This window comes from Mycteria americana, chromosome 2 (assembly GCF_035582795.1).
Source record: "Mycteria americana isolate JAX WOST 10 ecotype Jacksonville Zoo and Gardens chromosome 2, USCA_MyAme_1.0, whole genome shotgun sequence".
NCBI lineage: Eukaryota > Metazoa > Chordata > Aves > Ciconiiformes > Ciconiidae > Mycteria > Mycteria americana.
This window is the reverse complement of record NC_134366.1, coordinates 12,028,932-12,048,939: the sequence shown is the minus strand read 5'-3', so window position 1 is coordinate 12,048,939 and position 20,008 is coordinate 12,028,932. Positions and strand designations below refer to the sequence as shown.

Genomic DNA, 20,008 nt, shown 5'->3' with positions numbered 1-20,008 from the left:
ACATTAAAGGTAACACACAGAAGTGGTAGTTAGTGCTTAAGGCTCTGTCTGGGAGTTTTGTGGCGGTTGAACAAACGTTGGAAGGTGGTTCCTGTTACGCACCTCGCAGGAGAGCAGGTCAGGCTGCAGCTGCCTAACTGTGCCTGCTCCAGGCAGTGCCCCTTCTAGGGCACTTTACATCCTTTTCCTCTCAAAATGACGTGGAAAAGCAGTCTGAAATTGCTGCGTATTTGGGTTCTATCTCTTTCTGTTAGTGTGAGGAACTGTTCACACTGATGTGCAATGCCTCAGGGCTTAGCCCTGCCCCGTCCATCAAGGCTGAGAGACTTCCCAGAACTGCAGATAAAACACTGTTCACTATTCCTGCCTTGACCTTGACAGTCCCAGCTTTTATAGAAGACTTTTGGAGCAAAGAAATAGCAAAAAAAAAAAAGAAAAAAAAAGAAAAACATGTTTTTCCATCTCCTTTATGTTTAGGGGCTGAACTTGCCAAAGCTTTGTTCTTCTCCAAAGGGACCTCTAGGTGAGGTCTCTGTGTCTCATCCCTCCTTTCCCAAACTGAGCGCTGCAGTACTCTGCCTATAAAAAGACCTCAAAACAGTCCGAAAAAGATCTATCATGACTGCAGTTTTATGATCAGTTTAACCGGATCCAGTTCTCCACCCATCTACTCCTAAAAGTCTCATCAGAAGTCTTCCTCTCTTCTGATGTTTCATCTTTACCTTTTACAGGGTTGGTTTTTAGGCATCTTGTGTTATTTTTTTTCTTTCTGAGCTGAGGGGAGGAAAGAGGTAAGAACAGCTTTTTTGACAGAAGTCCAGATTTAGCTTGGTTAAGTGGATTATGAAAAATGTTCAGGAGTGGGAAGTTTAAGGTTTTCATGGGCTGTTAGAACTTTTAAGTTATCTCACTTAGGATACAGGAATGCCTAGATGTTACCAAATCTTCTTCACCATCTACTGGCTGAGATCATCAGCTATTTTAGGACTTTAAAGTCTCTTTCATTCTAACCTGCTGACTACTTTTCTAAGGTTAAATGAGGAATTTCCTTCCAGACCATCATACTACTGAAGGAGAGCTGCCATTTCTGTTCCTTTAGTGGGAAAATAAGTTATCTAAGAAAGGAAGAGAGAAGACCAGAAAGCCACACTCAGAGAAAGGGTCTGACCTCAGCAGTAATAATATTTTTCATTAATTTTTTTTTATATTAAAATGTTTATCAACCACTGTCCAGTGAAAATAATTAAAAGATTGCAAATGCAGATGTGAAGCTGAGGCCAGGTTATGAGTTATTTCAATATGACTTTGATTTTAACTGTTAGCTACTCATGGAATGTGGTTGCTCACTCAGCTCACATGCTTTTGTCTCTGTGCTGTAAGCATTTACGATGTTCTTGAGGGAAATCAATATTTTAGATCCCTCTTGTGAATAAATTTGTGCATGGAATTCCATTTACAAAAGTCTATCAAAACCAAATAAAAGGCACCAACTACATTTGAAGAATTTAATATTTAAGAAGACGTTCACACACATCTTTTTTTCATTATTTTCCCAGCCGTAAGTCTTGACTAAGATTAAGTATTGGGCCTGATTATGTTCTACAGGATATAAGCTTCATCTGTTCCAAAAATAACATTAATCTCTGCAACCATTAACCATTCCTTTTAGAAATAAATGTTAATGAAAAGCAAATAAATGCAACTGTGTATTATGCGTATTATTTTTGCATGTATTTTACAGAGTTCGTTTAGTCGAAAGAGGATCTCCACATAGTTTGCCCCTCATGGAGTCAGGAAAAGTAAGTACTGAAAGAAGATTTAAACATACCTTTTATGGTAAATATTGTCAGTAAATTTCCATTTCTGTTCATTTTTACATCAATGTAGTGTTGAGGAAGGCTTTATCAGCTGTGCAGACTGAAGACCTTTCTTTACTGTTGAGGTTACAGCATGATGGCAGTTACTGATGCATTGCTGCTCTCTCAGAAGCTGTACCTCCCTCTTTTATGCAAAAAGCATTTCCTTCTTCTATGCAAAAAGAAAGTATTTCATCCTCCGCATCTCACTCTTGAAACAGCCAACAAATGTGCCACTAGTGAAGGCATTTTTATTGACGTAGACCCACCTCCACTGAGAACTGGTCTGAGATCATCAGCGCTGTACTCATAGGCTACTGATCACCTGCAGAGGGACCGTCCCTGGTGGGTGGCATCGCTGTGGGGACAGCGTGAGGACACAGGACTGGCACACAGAGATGGGGGTGCTGCTCTCAACTCTGTCCCTGGCTGCGGTGTCTGGTCACGTGCCGGTGACCAAGGTCTACTGCTGAGTGTGCTCTACCTTTGGGAAAAAGGAGAGGTGCCATCGCTGCTGCACTGAGCCACCGAGGCAATCCCTGCTCACTGACTGCCCTTGACGCTGTGGATGCCCATCCAAAGCTTTCTAACCATAGCTTTGCAAACACTCATGGTCAGAGGATGCTCCCTTTTCTCTTTCAGGGTTTAACGTCTGCCCACCCCTGTAGTGGTTGAACATCCATTACATGAAGTCATTGGCAGGGCCTCGTTCTGAGGAGATTGCATGGTGCCTCGGGCTTTCTTTTTGTTTCAGGCCAAAGTTTCATGTGGCTAGTGTTTGTTTTGGTTTTTTTTTTTCTATTCTAGTATATAGTCTCAGAGAGACTTGGGCCATTTGGTGGGATTTTTGTATAGGTGAACATTGGCTTTCTGAGTTTTTAACACTGGAAAAGCTTTCACAGAGAGAAGAGGTTTTGTAGCATTTCCCAGATATCTCAGAATTTATTACATCTATGGACTATTTTAATTTTTTATGTTATAAGTCTACTTTTAACTTTTTAAAGATTTCTTCTAGTTTCTAATGGAGGTTTTTGGGGGACAAAGAGTCAGCATATGATTGCATAAGCCGGTATCTGCTTTCTTACTGCCTCATGTTTTCTTTCAATAGATCCTCCCAGGAGTACGTATCATTATTGCTAATCCAGAAACAAAGGGACCCTTAGGAGATTCTCATCTTGGTGAGGTGAGTCATGAAAACTTAACCTTTGTATGTTCTGAACTAAATTGCAGAGATACAGGTATTATCATGTATGCCAATGGTTTCCTATAATACATCTTATCAAATGCCCGGTTAAGAAAATTGTGAATTCTACAGATCTTTATAGTATATAAAGTGTGTAGCATGATATTTGTATCATTATTAAAATTGTTAGTAACATACTTGATAAATACTAATAATAGCTCAAGTTTGTTAAAAAATTGAAAAAAATCTGCTTTTTCTAACTGTATTTTCTACTCGGTGCTTCACTAATTCTGATGGAAACTTACATGAAAAAAAAGTTTATTGATTAGTCTAATTTCAGCTAGATGGTTTTGTAGTGCTATTCTCTTTATAATCATTGTGCTTCAACGCACTGAAGTACTCTCATTAGCTGAGTTGAGCAAGGCTATATGTTTTTCCAATTTATTTTATGTTTCTAGAGAGAGAAAAAAATCTTATTTTCAATGAGCAATTAAAGATCTAATTAACAAAATGAAGAATTTGCTTAGTCATAATTAAAACTACAATCTAATTTGCAAGATTCATCTGTAAGATTTCATTACTGTGAAATCGTAAAAATTTCCATGATGCCTTGAGTTAGATGAAATGAATCCTTCTCCATAGGTGAAGGTCCCTGGCCTCACCCTTTAAAATAATCTGTCTGTCTGGTGTTCATGGAGGATGCCCTGCTGGAGTAAATACACTGAACCGGGAGGGAGGGACTATGGAAAGAGCACTGTGGTCTATAGGCTCTTCTGAAAAGTGCCATAACCAAGCAGACCTCAGAGCGAGCTGAGCCATTCAAGGAGGCTTTGCAGGTCCTCGGCTGACCTGGGGCCAGAGGGCTGCAAGGCAGGTGTCCCCGCAGCCAGGAGTCCAGCGTCCCTCTCCCCCAGGCACGGCTCAGATCTGCACTCCGACTTCAGTGAGGGTAGATTGGGGTCTCTGTGCCTAAAACTGCTTCAGTTAAGGGTTCAGAAACAGTCTTAAAAGGCATTACAGTATTATCTAGCTATGACTAAAAATATTTGCATCAAGAATTTTCAGTAATGCTTCATTCTGGAAAGCTACTTTAATTAATACCAGTATAATTGCTTTTAACTTAGATATGGGTTCACAGCACTCACAACGCCAGTGGGTATTTTACCATCTATGGAGATGAATCTTTGCAATCAGATCATTTTAATTCAAGACTCAGCTTTGGAGACACACAGACTATTTGGGCTCGAACTGGCTATCTGGGGTTCCTAAGAAGAACAGAACTCACAGATGCAAATGGAGGTAAGAGGTATCTCGTCATCTGGGTCTACGCACATAATTTGGATATGAGGCTGACACCGTGTCTCTTGATCTGCGCTACCCGGCATGATCAATCTGTGAAACCTGTAGAACTGCAAAAAAACCTTAGTTAAAATAATCAGAAAATAAAACAGAGGGCAAGATTTCCCTGCTGAAACAGTTGCTTTCCTTTGCTTTACCTCAGGTGCTATAAATTCCCTCCACCAGTGACTTCTTGGCACTGTTAACGTGCCAAGTGCTTCAGCTTGAACAATATGAAATGCAGCTTAAAATGCCATCATTTGCTCTCGCAGTCATATCCGCAGGAAGGCATTCGTGCACACAGAAAAAGCATTGTGAGTCTGAGCCCTGTCCGTGCTGTGACGACCACATTCTTTGATAATTCCTCTGTTATAAACTTATTTACAGAAGCTGTCCATTTCTCAAATTTTCCTGTCTTTAAACCTGAGGGGATGGTTACTGAAATGTAATACAAGCAGTAGCCTGCAGGAGAAGCTACGGGGTGTTTGGGTTTCTGTCGGGAAGGTACAGGATTTCATTGTTTTTGTGACATTCCTTATCTCATGTACACATGTAAGCAAACCAGCACTGCCAGGCACACAAAGTCTCTGCTTGGGAAAACATTACTTTCCTGTGATTTTTGCGGAGCACAGTGCCACGAGCAGCGGCTGGCTGAGGTGGCAGTCAAGGCTGTTGGCAAAGTATGGTTTCTAGCAACACTGCAAGCACCTCCAGGAGTGATCCCAGGGCCCCAATGTCAGTGCAATTAGAATAGCCGCTATTCAGCGAAAGAGTGACTTCATCAAATCGGAAAGCATTTTAGTAATCACTGTGGATTACAACTGCTGCCCGTGTCCTTATGTTAGCGTCTTCCTGAAGAGATTTACTTTCGATTGCACAGGCTTTTTTCATTTCATAATGATAGCCCAGCCTTGAGAAAATTCAGGATTCTCAGAGGGTATTGCAACTTAAGCATCCAAATGGCTTAAATCTTCTCCAGTTGCTAAGTCTCTGTTCTCCTCCCACTTTTAGCTCCCAGTGCAGAAAGTTCTCTGCCCTTTATTACTGGTAGAGGTTATATTGCTATTACATTACCACTGTGCAACTATCTAAATTAATGTAAAAAGAGCCAGTTATCTGCTTTTAAGTCTGTTAGCGAGTATTATTTCTTTATGGATAACATGCAGTCATTTATTATCAGCCTAATATCTTTTTAAAAGTGTCATTTCAGCCTCATTTATTTATTTAGTCAGTAAAAATTTGTAGTATAAGAACGTTACGCTCCAGAGCTTGCCATTTGTCTGAATGAGCAATTTGCTATCTGGCACATATCACGTATTTCTAGTTTACTGAGAAACGCCTTTGTAATACACCTTAAGCATCAGTACTGACAATCTCAAAGCTACTGGAAGAACATCATCCATACTGTTAGGGTCCAGCCCCTTCTTTCTCTTTCAAAAAAAAGAGAGAGAAACAAGGAGCCTATTGTCTATTTAGGGTGCCTTAAAAAAAGAATGAGTCTGTTCTGCATCCATCTGGGAGAAAAACAGGAATTTACGCCACTGTCTTTGGATAAAGACTTCCACCTTTCTCTTCTTCAAATGGGAATAGTGTTTCTGCCTTCTTTTCTTCTGCTTTCTGCTCTGCATTGCACTTCAGTAATGGAAAATTCTCACTAGTTCAGAAATCACTTTGGGGTTTCAGAAATTCGAGGATAATTTTAAAATGTTATACTTATTTTACTAATTTATTAATGTGCACATTTTTGTAATTTAATGTGCAGGAGAATAGAATCATTAATATTTTTTTTCCTTATAACCAGAACGCCATGATGCACTTTATGTTGTGGGTGCATTAGATGAAGCCATGGAGTTACGAGGGATGAGATACCATCCGATCGATATTGAAACCTCTGTAATTAGAGCACACAAGAGCATCACAGAATGGTAAGGATTATATAACACCAGGGCCCTTATATAAAGCTGAAATATCTATAATGTCTGGGGTTTTTTCTTGGGTATTGCAATTGATCCAGGAAATGGCCTGTCAGGATGGTCACAGGATTTATAACCCAGCTGTAAATACATCCTTAGGATGAAACTTTTCACAAACAGATTTAATCAGGAAGGACTGTTTGCTGCTAAGATCATTCAATATGTTTCTTTTTTTGTGTGGTTTTAAGTACAAGTGAAGGATTAAACTTTTAATTTGAGAGAGCCAGGCAGCTCTCAGGTAGGTCAGTAGCTGTTTCTTGGAGTTTGAGATTTATATTCTAACCAGGGAAAGCAAACTGGTATGAGTTCAAACTTTAGGAGTGTTATTAGAAGGAGTAGGCAAGCAAATGTTTCAAATAAATGAACACACTAATAAACTTTATTAGTGAACACACTGTTACTTTTGAATTGGTTATTAATAAATCAAGCAGTGATCAAATCAAGGTCACAATGGAAATTGAAGCAGTAAATCAATGAGTTAATAATGATGTTGTCTTAATCAATGTATCACATCATCAAATGCACACAGCAGGTAATAATTTCTTGAGGCCGACATGAGAACAAATTGCTTTTCATTATTCTTGCATCAGAAGACTGCGTCAGGTAGTTGTTTTGTTTTGATATAACCTCAGCTCAGCTCTTCTTTCAACCAAAACGAACCTGTCGCAACAGCCAGAGCAATTTAGCGAGTATAAGATGTGACTCTCCATTTTCTTTTCAATCCGGGCTGCAAAGGTGTGGCCTGGAGCAGTAAAAATAATGAAGCACAGCGACCGGACTGGTTTCTTTAGTCAAAACACCTTGTTTTTTTCTTAAATATCTGTTAAAACTAAGGCAGTTAATTGCTTGACTGACTGTAACTGAGGTTTTGCCTTATTGCCTCCTCCCTACAGCATCATCACTGCTGGTATGGTCTTGTGCCAGCTAGCCATTACACAGGGTGGCAGATTCTGTGTCCTCATATAGACCAGTGTGAAGACTTTAAGGATGCTGTGATCAAGCTATTTAAGGACAGCTCTATTATAAGATGGCCACAGATTCATAAATCAATGTGTTCAGCAGTACCTGTTTGTCAGAGATTTGTGTGTCCTCACAGTGTGAGCTCATAGGTGGCGAGTGAAGTAGCCATATCACACTGCAGAAATGGTCACCGTGGGTTTCAGTGGCCAAAAATGCTTAAATTATGTTCCTTTTTTCAAGACCACTGAGAGCACTTTGAGGATCCTTTTCCTTCCATTATCATGGAAATCCTGAGTAGGATAGTGGCAACTAAAAAAGTGTTAGGGTAAGCTGGGAGGACTGAAGAAAAAGGCCACTGAATTTCTGCAAGAAGGTAGAAGTACATGCAAATAATTCTCAGTGCAAATAATTCTTCCCAGTAGTTGGGTGATAATGTACAAGGCACATGAGCGAGATTTCAGAAAACATGTTGTACTATACTACCCTTTGCCCAAAGGCCAAAATTGACAGTCTTCAGGGTTGTTTTTTCCTCAAAGAAGAGAGATTGCTGATGAGTTAGATGCTTCTCTGATGTGGTCCCTGCAGAAAATGGACACACAGTAGTTCAGAGCGACAACATCTGGTTTGCTCACAGTTCCCAACCTCTTCCTAACCAGTGCTCTGCCTAATTAGCTCTCTCAAGCCACCATCATGGAGGTTTCATTCACAGTCCTGACTGTTCTTGACTTTTCTCAGTTAACTTCTCTTTCAGCTTCTCTTAGAGATCCTCCTCTTGTCTTTGTGAAACACCCCTTGACAAAGTAATAGCCAGTTAAATCTTTCTTTTTATATATACTTTGTATATGCCTTTCTTTGGACGGGGGCCTCTGTTCTTGTTGGAGGCCGCTGTTGTTGTGGTTACGGTGACCCATTAAGGATTTAACTGTATCGATACCTATTGCAAACAAAAGGTATTGGGTATGTTCAGTTGAGAGATCATGAAAATAGCCTCAGCTTCCAAGAAACACATGCTCATTTTGTAACATTTAATGCTATTGAGGGAAGCGGTGACTCATTGACTGACATGTGATCTTGCTGTGCAACTTCTGTCATTTAGGATCAGATCTAAAAGGTCATTTAAAATGATTCTTGTCTCTTAAGAAATTTTAGCACAAAATCAACAACCTCTGACTCTGGACCTCCTGTGTCTCAATACATAACAAGCAAAAGAGTGGCACAGTCTGTTTTTATTGTGATGTATAACTACACCAGGCATTTTTGAAAGTGTTTTTAATACTGCAAAATTTCTTGAGAAATAATGTATGTGTATGTGTTTAATTAAAGCACATTGTTGACCTATTTAAACTTCAAACCCTTGAAAGAGGAACAGAACGTAGCTTCCTGGAATTTGCTAAGAAGTGGTTTTCTCTCTCTGCATAATGACAAATAGGTAAAGCTACACAAGATATTTGGAGAAGAAAACCATTATGGGCCTCTTTCTCTGGAAGTGTTTCAACAACTTCCTTGCTTTTTCTGAAGCATTTGGTGGGATGGAAGCAGCAGGAGGGGCCGTTCCCAGCTCAGTGCATTGGCTGTGTTGCATCTGTTGGGTGTGACTCCATAATTTCTTGAGAAAGTGCAGCCTTCCTGGGTCCCTAGATTTTTGTTTGGTGGGGGTTTTTTTATTATTATTCATCAGGGCTAGAAAGTTAATGTATTCATAAGTGATACATGCTGGCCAATATGTCTTCATCTCAGCTGGTGGGAACATAAAGGGCAATATTTCCTTGTACTTACAGTGGTCACCAGTGAGTTAGAATCATGACATATGAAATGAGTTTTAAATTAAATTGAAACCCTCTTGGGAGTGTCAGTGGCTCTAGGACTTAATAGAAGCTTCATGAAGGTTTTGGGAATCAGTCTTCTGAACTCAGACAAACTAACTTCTCTTAAAAACTAAGCCATGTTTTAGGGATCTGCTCCTGAATCTTGCCATTAATTGCTTTCCCAAGTAACAAGCTAACAGTAGGTTTAAGGCATGGTTTCAAGTGCTAACTTATATTTTAATAAAACCTCCCCAGGCTTTTTTGTTAAAATATATATAATAGTAATTTAGATGTTTGTACAGCAATCCATAAAAATTCTAGGACCTCTCTTGAGATGGTCACCTGCCCAGACTGATACTTCACTTTGTTAATATTCAGCATCAATCAAAACTTACTAGAATGTCTGTGAAAACATAATTACAAATTAAAATTCATTTCATAGCAGTACTAAGTCAAAAGGAGCATGCACAGCCTTGCTTTGGCTGCCCATTAGTTTTCCAGATCAATAAGCACATAAGAATTCAATCAAATAGTACTTTGGCAGGATCTGAAAATGAAATTTTTTTTAATAGTAAGTACTTTTCTCCTAAAATCCATTCTGTTAAGCATCAACATAGAGCACATTTTCATAGCTAACTTTTGGGCAAAGTAAGAGCTGTTTCCAAAGTACAGGGATTCTCAGAATTGTCTTAGTAGACTAAAGCAGTGCACTTCTGTCTCAGCCAAGCGTTGACCTTAGGGTAAGCAGCTCTTTTTGAAGTTGGCTTATATACATAATATATTCTAACTTTCAGATGCTTATGCTCGAGACAGTTATCCCCTGATTTTATAAGGTAAAGGAGGGTAAAGTACAGGGCTTGGTGTATGAGTTACATGTATAGAATATCATTATTTATGCTATGGAATAAGTTAGAGGAAGAAATAACCATCATCCGTGTCTTAAACACCTGCAAGGAAGAGTAAGATTGCTCTTTGTGGAGCCTTAGTCCTGCTGATCTCCTGTGAGACTTCAGAGGCTTTGGAGACATTTGAGATGTGGGGAGGAGGATGGAGGAGAGCATACATCAGACTTTCATACCCTCCCAGCCTCCATGTTTGGAAGGATAAATGCATTATCCTTAGCCAGAAAAGGTGCCCAGTAGCAGAAATCAAAATTTACCTGCTTTGGCTCAAGGGCTTAACCAAAATTTTGGGGTGTTATAAAGTTCTTTTAGTGAAGAGGAGATACTAGTGATAATGGTGTTCCCTTGACCATCTCACCTGTTAATAAGGAACGTAAAAACTCCTGTCCCCTTAAACCCAACAGAAATAAAACACAGCCGAAATAGAACAGATGGAGACACTGCTTATTTCTGTGTAAACCAATTGGTCCAGAAGAATCGCAGCTCTTTTGTGCTGAGCTCTGACCTGCCTGGACAGCAGCCAGCCCAGTCCAGAAGGCACATAGCCATGTTAGCCTCGCATCGTGCACGTGAGCCCCCTCCCCAGCCAGCCAGGGACCTCTGTGCAGCCTGCAGTATGCCGTGTGAATGTTCCCAGCGCCCCGCACCCCTTCACCAGGCAGAGTTTATCCCAAAGATCTTTCAGCTTGGACTGTGTTCCTGCTGTTCCTTTTGGTGCCTCCTCTTTTAACCTCCTTTGCTCTTCTGGGCTGCTCTTCAAAAAACCCCAGAGAAGACACCTCCACCCACACATCACTCATGCATGCCTTCATGAACACAGCAGTGCTGTGACAGTTCTCTGGCTTCGGAGGGAACCGCACGTTGTCTTACTACCTCCTTACATGATGGGCAAGGATTGGACTCGAGTTTCTGTAAAGTTTAGCCCAATACTTAGTATTGCAGCAAGATTAAAGTGAGAGCCAGTGGGGCTGTTCTTCTGCCCCCACCTGCAGACGTGTTCTCTCTTGCTACTTACGCTTTATGGTGAGCATACAGAAGGAGCCCTAGGAGTTGAAACAAAAGGTAACCAAGGTGGACTGAAAAGGGTAAAAAATGAAATGGGTAAAAAAACCCCACCACTAATATTATTTTTTCTTTCGTTCCAGTGCGGTGTTTACCTGGACAAATTTATTGGTCGTTGTAGTTGAGCTGGATGGATCGGAGCAAGAAGCTTTGGACCTGGTTCCTTTGGTCACCAACGTGGTCCTGGAGGAACACTATCTGATTGTAGGGGTGGTGGTGGTTGTGGACATTGGTGTAATTCCTATCAACTCCCGTGGAGAGAAACAACGTATGCACCTACGAGATGGATTTTTGGCAGACCAGCTAGATCCCATCTATGTGGCCTACAACATGTAGTCTTGTACCTTAAAGCTTCCATGGACTTTACTATAGATGTATAAAATTTTTTGGTGTCCACTAAAAAAGTGTGCAGATAAGATGCTGACACTCATCAGAATGGAACTGTTTCTATTACGACTTTTCAAAGCAGTCACGATTGGCAGGAAATAAAATGTGAAATGTTTTCTTTTACCACTAAATTTTAGAAAAGAAGGACTATGGGGTAAGGCCCTTCAGTGTGTTGGAAAAGCCCATTTTAAACTTTTTTTTTGCTTATTGGACAATACTGCTTTTTGAGTAAATGTGGCTTTGTATTTTACATTAAGTAAGCTGAAGTAGATTTTTTTTTTTATTCTGCCCTCCAAATGGATTCTTTTAAAACAATTTGCATACTAATACAAGTAATTGTTTTCTTCATTTGTTTTAATATGTCATAAAAAGCTGATGAATACAGATCCGTTACTAACTTAAGCCATTTTAGATCCCACATCTTAGGAAACTATGTAGTGGTACGAGGAGAATACCCAAAGTAGCACCTTTCAATTAGAAATCTTGCAGCTTTCTGTCAGAGATGCTGAAAGCCCAAAGGCCAAAGAGCCTTTGCTGTTAGCGTTAGAATGGAAGAAATTTATAAATAAGGTGTATTTCGGCAATGAACTTGCAAATATCTTTGTACTAAACGAAAAAGATAAAATAAGTTAACTACTTCTTCTGTAATTATGTACAAAAACGTTTAATTTATTTTGATCTCTTTAGAAGTATAAAAGAGAAAAAACATTCAAGAATATTAAACTCTTGAAATGTTTGCTAATATAAAAACAAAGTGTTGTATTATCTTGAGTGGATAGTATCACATCAAATATATATATATGAAATATAAATTCACTAATGACAAAAGATTTTAAAGTTTAAAATGCAGTACTTGTCACTTGCATGGTGTCTCCCACTGTAGATAATCAAATGTTACTCACAAATTTTTTGGAAAAAAAGCAATCCTGGATTGCTAAGTATCCCTGTCGAAAAGAATCCTCTAGATACCAGCAAGTGGAATTATTGCTGCCTTTAAGGCAGTGAATGAATTTTAAGACTAAAAATGCACTACAATAATTTTCTTTTCTTTGCCATGGAGGCAACAATAAATATTCGTGCTGGCATGTGCATACACTTGTTAGACTTAGAAAAGGCAGGTTGAGGAATAGCACTGTTGTCTAGCTGCAGAACTTTGTTGCACAATTTTTTTCATTGTTTTAGTTGGTGTTTTTATTGCTATAAGGAAAAGTTTTGGGGTTATTTGCACAGAGTTATCGATTTGCCTCTCAGCTAGGACACGTAGCTCGGTGGCCAACGCATCCAGTTTACATTTACAGGAAACGATTGTTTCGATGGTCTTTAATTTATTCCTTAACAGAGAGGAGCGTACAGTCACTACAACCGATTTGGCACAAATCGTGCGTCTGCTAACTAGTCCCTAAACGCGTTAAAACATCAGAGGAACCGATCTGCCGGTTTAAAGAACGGAGGAGTCCTGCGGTCTCCGATCTGAGGCCATCAAGGGAGAAGAGTAGGAAAACATGCATCACAGCTGCCTTCATTTTACTACCTTTGGATACAAGAGAGGTTTGATTCCCCAGTTCTGTTGTCTTCCCTGCACCCTGTGCCCCTTTTTTTAAAACCTTCCCCTTCCTTCATGTGGTTGTAACTGAATTGACCTATTTGTGATCAAGAGTGGGATTTACCAGCTGCAGTCCAAGAATGCTTTTCTTATTGTCCCAAATGACGTTCATGTGCTGGCTCTCATTACCGGATATGCATGACTAAGATTGTTGCAGGGCAAATGTAATCATGTTTATATCACGTATAAGGGAGTCTCAATGCTGGGTGTTTAAAATCTTTTTAAAAGGTAGGGACGTTTTAGTCTGCATGTACAGTACAGAGCATCTTGCCATGTCAGACGCGTTTTCTTTCAGACCACCCTTTCCGCCTTCACTGTCCTGTGAATAGCCCTATTCATGCTCTGCAGACCAATCCTATATTTTGTCAAATTCATTTTCTGCTCCCTAAAAAGAATAAAATCTGTTCTTAATGGCAAGTTGTTGTAAGGTTTCAGACAAGATGTTGATTGATTACAAACATAATTGCAGTGTGTGAACTAACTTGTGAAGTCCTGCTATCGCTGATCTCAGTACTGCAAAACAAATCTCGCTGTCGTTCAAAGCATCACTTTAACCTTCACGAAGTCAACTTTGCATTTGTAGAGAATAAAAGAACTGCAATGCAGTTGTGAAACGCAGTTAATAACAGCTCTCTTCTGCAACCTGTCATCCGTGGTTGTTAAATCCTGAGTTAAGAGAAACGATAAACTGAGTTTCTGGTTTTGTTGTGCAAGCAAAAGGAAGGAAACATTTAAGCACCATCAGACTGAGCAATAAAGAAGGATTGTTCTGTATTAGAAATTGTACTGTAGATAAACCATTCATGAGAATGTATAAAATGTTTGTCTTGTGACCTTGTGCTTTTGGAGTCAGACAAAACCATGTAATCAACTTGATGCACATGCACAAAAAAAGAGGGTACACAATGAACATTTAAACACAAAACTAATCAAACAGGAGCAGATTCCTCATGGTGCTTGTTTATTATATATATTTAATCCTGCTTGACACTTTACCCAAGGGAAGACTGTCCCTTTTATCAGTTGAATGTTAGCAGCGTTATTTCATAGAGTGTGGTGACTGGTTAGAGAAATTCATGTAACTCAGCCAATCACAGTTTCAAACAAAAATTTTTATGTGCAAAGGACAGCAACCTTCTTGTATGTTAAACCACCAGTACGCTTTGTACATCTGTGATAACGCCTGTTTTATATTCAAATGAACAAATAAAAGCTTTTATTTTTGTTGCTCTGAAAATATCAGTTTCTTAATTAGTCATCTAAAATGGAGCTTCCGAGAGCTGCGGACGCTCAGTGGAGGAACATGGAGAGCTATACTGTAATTTTATTTTGTTTACCTCTCTTGTTGCATAATTTATTAGTACAAATCATTATACTTTTAACAATGTTTAAATACTGGTGTGGGCATTTATTGCTGAAAGACTTTCATATGGCAACAAATGTTTTTTGTGAAATGTTTTTTTAATTCTTTTTAATATATTCAAATATACTGTTCACATTTTTGCTGAAAGTGTAAAGATTATTGTAAGCTTGGTAACATTTTGTGAGAAGCAATAACAAGCATTAGTACTGTAAAACTCCTCAAATTTGTCACTTATCGCTTTTGTCGCAAGGTCTTGCTGCCGGCATATTGCTATCAGTCGCTGAAGTTACTGATCCAGGTGTTACGTCTCTGCTGGAGCCTTCTGCCAGTGGAAATAGATGGGTAACTGCTTGGTCACACATGTGGGGCTAGAACCTCCGTATCAATTCAGAAGCCTTGGCCAACCAGCTAGAACCCCTAGGAAATGTGATCTGCCGGTTTCCATTGGCCTTTTCCAAAAATACCTTGATTGCAGGAGCCGGCTCCCAGCCGCTGAGTAGCAGCGTCCCCAGAGAAGGCGTTTGGCCCTAGCTCTGATTTTCCAAATGTGATTTCAAAGGGTGAAATTCTGAGCCCTCGTTTCTTTGGTAGCCCGTCTGGGAAGTTCAAGGTTTAAAAGCCCGTCTCCAATGGCTCAGATTTCAGGTTGCCCATCACAAGAGGCGGGCGCAGGGTAGAGGAGCCACCATTTTCCAGAGCAGAGCGTGCAACCCGAAAACTGGGGGAGGGAGAGGGCAAGGTAGGGGTGGCAGAAGGAAGAGGATGACAGGACAGCAGGTCGTTCCTGATTCAATTTTACAAATAGTTTTATAAAAAAGGAAAGGTTTTTGATGTTTTGTGCTAATGATGATGAGGATTTTTAAAAGGTCAAAATCTTTCAAGTACACAGTTTAAAAATCATTTTGGCAAATGGTGGCTATAGCGCTGCAAAGCTGCTGGGGAATCGCAACGAAAAAAACGGAGTAGGGTTAGAAGAATAATTTTGTGCACAATAAGAACAGTATAATTTATTCATTATCAGGTGCATGCTAACAAGGTAAGAACTGGAAAAAAGCTTGATAAAAGACCTTGCAGCTCTTTTTGGGTGTTTTTCAACACAAAAATTTGCTTTATGCAGCATTATCATACAAGGTGGGGAGGGAGGGACATGCACAGAGATCAACAACAAATTCTCACCAGTCACCTCATGAATGAAATCGCAGGAGAGCCGGGTTTGGGGGAGCTTCTCTCCTCCTCCAACACAGCTTCCGGCAGTCAGCCTGGGCGGCCGCAGAGCCCTCTGCAGCCTTGGGGATACAGATCCCTGCTGTGGCTGTGGCTTCTGCACGGGGCGCGCAGGCGGTTTTGGGAGCCTGGGCTGGGCGCTGGCATGGGCCACGGCTGCCGGGGCAGCGCGGGGAGAGGGAAAGCCCAGAAAGATCATCCCAGTGGGGATGGACCCACTGTCCCCAGGGTAAGAGCCAACCCTGATTTTGAATTGTTTGTTTGTTTTAATAGAAGAAGTTTTTGCTCAAAACTGGCTGAGATTTGAAGAGGGAAACCAGATTCTACATTCTGAAAGTAGAAATTAATAATTTCATTTGGGGATAAAATTTAGAATTTCAACCTGAGCTATTTTTTGGTATCTGGAGTGCTTCACTTGGCAGCCCACCTTCCCAAAAGCTCTCACTCACCTTACCATGACTTAGATAAACAGGCTTTCCTTTCCAGGGTTTTTCTGTTCTCTTTTGAGGGGTATCAGCTAAAGCTGGTCTGAAAATGCTCTCAAGGCTTGCCTCATTTGTGCTGTACCTCACTGAGGTCAACATCTTTGAAAGAGCAGCTCTCCCTTTCTTACCCAGCAAACCAGCATCAGCTCATTTCTGTAATGCTTGGCATGCATCCTGATGCTGGGAACTGCATGGCTTTTAAGATCAGCCATGGATTGATGACGCTGAGCAGGTCACACTGCATCACACCAGTCAAAACCAGTACCACGAGCACTCTTAGACTTCTTTCTGGTCTTCATGGACAAGATTTCTTCAACGCCAAAGCCCTATTGTCTTCTCTATGATCCACCCAGGGGAAAAAAAAACAAAGTCTTTGCCCAGGGATCCCACAACACAACTAACAATAATTTTAAAAATGAGTGCAAAATTTTATATATCAATGGCCAGTTAATGGGCTAATCCTAAAGGCACAAAGTTGATCTTGCTTTAATTTCATGCTTTGGTAGATCGACGATGACAGGCTTCGATGATGAAGGGAGTGTGCTGTGGAGGGCTCTGAAGGAGGGGACGAAGCGGGGAAGCACCACGGCAGGGAAGGGCTTGCACACGTGAGTGGCAGCGTGTGGGGAAGGTTTGGCGGTGCCGGGAAGAGGCACTGAGCCAAGAGCTGCACTGAGCCATCGCTGCTGAGGAGGACACCAGTGGAGGAAGCCATAAATGAAGGGCAGGTTTAGGAAGAGCTTTTGGTGTAGAAGGGAGATAAGGCCAGAAAAAAGATTGTGCATGTGGAGGTAAGGGTCAAGCAATTGAGACTACCATCTAACTCAGCCGAGGGGCTTTGGGATAAGACCCAAGAGAAGAAATGTATGGAGGTAGGAGGACAGCCGTGGTGCAAGACAAGGACAGAGATTATCCTAACCCAAAAGGTTCAGGAAACCAAAAAAAAAAAAAAACCCAAAACCAGGTCTGTACCAGGGAGAAGGCAGGACTGAAGCAGGGAAGCGCTGAGAGAAGACTAGGGTAAGAAAAGCAGCTGCATGCAAGAAGAAAATAATGTTTCCATGAAGCAAGGTCAAGAGCGAAGTATGGCATGGTGAGTATTCACAGGGCAGAGGAAGATGAGAATTTGAGCCAGTAACTGCCCAAAGGAAGTTCGTGGCCGAGCAGATACAAGGGAATTCAACTTTCCATTGCAGACACACGCGCTCATTAACATTTCTAGGATGCCTCTCACAAACATTTGGTTTCAGATACTTTCCTGAAGTCCGCAGGAGGATTTTTTTTGCGTGCCCCCTTCTCTCCCCACCGCACACAGCTGCACAGCGGGGTGAGGACACACCACACGCTTGTGTGCATCTGCAGGGGCTTGTGTGCATCTGCAGGGGCTTGTGTGCATCTGCAGGGGCTGGCAGCCCTGCACGTGCCCGGCGTGGCCGTGCTGCAGCCGCGGCGGCTCAGCCCAGGCTCGCTGCCTGCCCGGGGCGGCGATGGAGACGCACAGCCCGAAGATGCCTCATGTTGCAGGGGCAGGCACTGGGCATCCGCGGTCGTGGAAGCCCACAGCCCACCCTGCCAGTCCAGGGTGTAGGGCCAGCAAAAACTGAATGGAGAATGTTTAAGTTCTTCCCTTCCCTCCTCTTACGGTTTTTTGGTTAGTAAAGAGAAAGAAAAAAGCAAATGAAGTGTGGTCTCAGCTATAATTACTTTTTCATTCGAAGGATGGAAGTATTTTTTCATCTCGGGCCAAAGCCTTTTAACAGAACAAGAGGCTTTTAGCTGCTGGTTTAAGCCATAATAAAATGACTATTAGAGATGACTCAATTTTGAAAATTTTCTAACAAAACCCAGATTTTCTTAAATGAAAACGTTTGTTAAAATGCTCCCATTTCCAGTGGATCACATAACAGGGCCGTAGCTTCACTGTGAAAACAGTGCGACTGCTTTTTTGCTCTGCACGCAGGCAGACACGTGCACTTCCATTGCACTTTACTTACAACTAACAGCACCATTTATTTCTCCAGCACAACAAAGCCAGCGCAGCTGCAGGAGGGAGGCGCAGTCAAGATGCAACGTGTCAGTCCGAGACATGACAAGACAAAGTGTCCAAGACAAAGTGTCGGCAAAAGCAACCAGAGGGCCGGTTACAATTGGTCTTGTTGGCAGTTTGACTTACTTTTAGGGAAAATATATTTGTTCTATTTATCCAGTTTTGATTTGGAAATGCTGAGCCACAGGAAGGCTAATAATTAGAGGACATGTTGAGAGCACTTGCTCAGTGCAGACCTGCACTTCAAGTGATACTATTTAAAAAACAAACAAACAAAAAACAAATCCCTGAGCACGCATTTGGCTTTGGTTTTGAATATGGATTGACTCTATCTCAAAGGGAGAGCATTTCCATTAGGGCCCTTAAAGAGCGGCAGGAGTTGCACAGCTTCCTCACCGGGCCCGTATGGTTCCCGTTAGGAAGTAGACAAGCATCTCGGAGGGCTCTCCTGAAGTTTGGCACGATCGGTCGTGCTCGGCTGACGTGGAGCTGATCCCCTGCACCCCAGTCCATGGGGGAAGGGCAGGCTGGAGGAGCCCCCCCCATCCCGGTGTGCCCCACGGGGGACGAGTGACGCGAGGAGCTCCGCTTTGCGGCACCAATGGAGTCACACACGGCCTTTGAGGTCTTAGGGATGTGATTGTGTGATGAACTTGAGTTCAGTAAATGGTAAGAAATTTGGCTGAAATTCCCTTCAGGGCAGTGTTTGCTCCACAAAAAGCCTTTGGAGAACTTCCCTTGCCCTTTGTGATGCCTTTGCACAGGAGCATTCCTGCTCTGAACACAGGACCAAGCCAACTGAACCATGGCTTAGAAGGTTGCTAAGAAAAATAAAAAAGTATAGAGGATAAAAGAAAGCCAAAGCAAAAAAAGATCCCTCCCCTGCCCCCAATCCCATGGTTACTCCTTTGGATCCAGTTCTGGATCCAGTCAGCCCTAGTGAAGTCATGTTAATAGAGATTATAGAGTTGGCCCATGTACAAGATGCTCGGGAATGTCCTGATGGGTCTCTCGAACCCTACAGTTGAGCTGCGCGTCCTGCCCAAGCAGAGTCCCCAGTGACTGCCGTTGTGTCGTAAAGTGACGTTGTTAAAAAGATCTATGGTGCCAGCACGCAAAAGGACAGATTTCACCCGCGTACCAAATTGCCACCCCGTCTTCCTACTGCAACTTCTGGATGGGCAAATGAAAATGGCCCTCCTCTTCCTCCTCCTCTTCCTCCGCTGCCTCCTTCTCTTGCTCCTCCGCCTCCTCGTCCTCCTCCAAATGCTGCTGAGACATTGCTTTGAATTTCAGCCATAGCAGCTGCCATTTAGCAAAGCTCCTCCAGGCTCCAGGAGCTCTCAAGGCTTGGGTACTCAATCAGTCAACAAGCTGGAGGACTTCAAATCACCATAAAAATGTCACAACAATTTCTGCTCTGAGGTGCTGAGCACTGACGTTTAGAAACATTTTTCTAAATCAAAATTCAGCCTTTTTTTTTTTTCTTTTTTTTTAATAAAACCAAGGGCTGTTGTGGGACAGGGAACTCCAGCCACTGCTTTGCTGCACCAAATGGTGATTGCAGTAGGTGAGAGCGATGGAAACACTCCCTCTGCCCACGGACGTCCTGACCAGAGATCAAGATGAGGTGAAGAATCGGCAAATTCTGAACGAGCTGTTATCAGAAAAGCCTGTAAATAGGTTATATCTCTGCAGCTAATTCTGTACAGAGAGTGTACCCCCCATGAGCCTTCTGCTAAAAAGAAAGCGTTGGGCACGGGTGTCGTGCCGGGGAGGAACCCCTGCCGGGAGACGGGGCTCGTCCGAGGGGGCCAGGG

At 41.8% G+C, this 20,008-nt stretch overlaps 1 protein-coding gene across 6 annotated transcripts in view; it reads left to right on the top strand.

Moving 5' to 3' along the window:
- DIP2C (disco interacting protein 2 homolog C) overlaps positions 1–14,587 on the top strand; it is a 327,852-nt gene extending 313,265 nt beyond the window's left edge. For 2 of the 6 annotated variants that reach the window (XM_075492423.1, XM_075492422.1), the window contains exons 34-38: positions 1,742–1,799; positions 2,965–3,039; positions 4,164–4,338; positions 6,179–6,302; positions 11,163–14,582. In XM_075492423.1, the coding sequence (XP_075348538.1) occupies positions 1,742–1,799; positions 2,965–3,039; positions 4,164–4,338; positions 6,179–6,302; positions 11,163–11,415 (685 nt within the window). In that variant the 3' untranslated portion in view covers positions 11,416–14,582. Of the gene's footprint in view, positions 1–1,741; positions 1,800–2,964; positions 3,040–4,163; positions 4,339–6,178; positions 6,303–11,162 lie in introns of all 6 variants that reach the window. The other 4 variants (XM_075492421.1, XM_075492425.1, XM_075492419.1 and 1 more) reach the window with 4 other exon arrangements.
- The last annotated feature ends 5,421 nt before the right edge of the window (positions 14,588–20,008 follow it).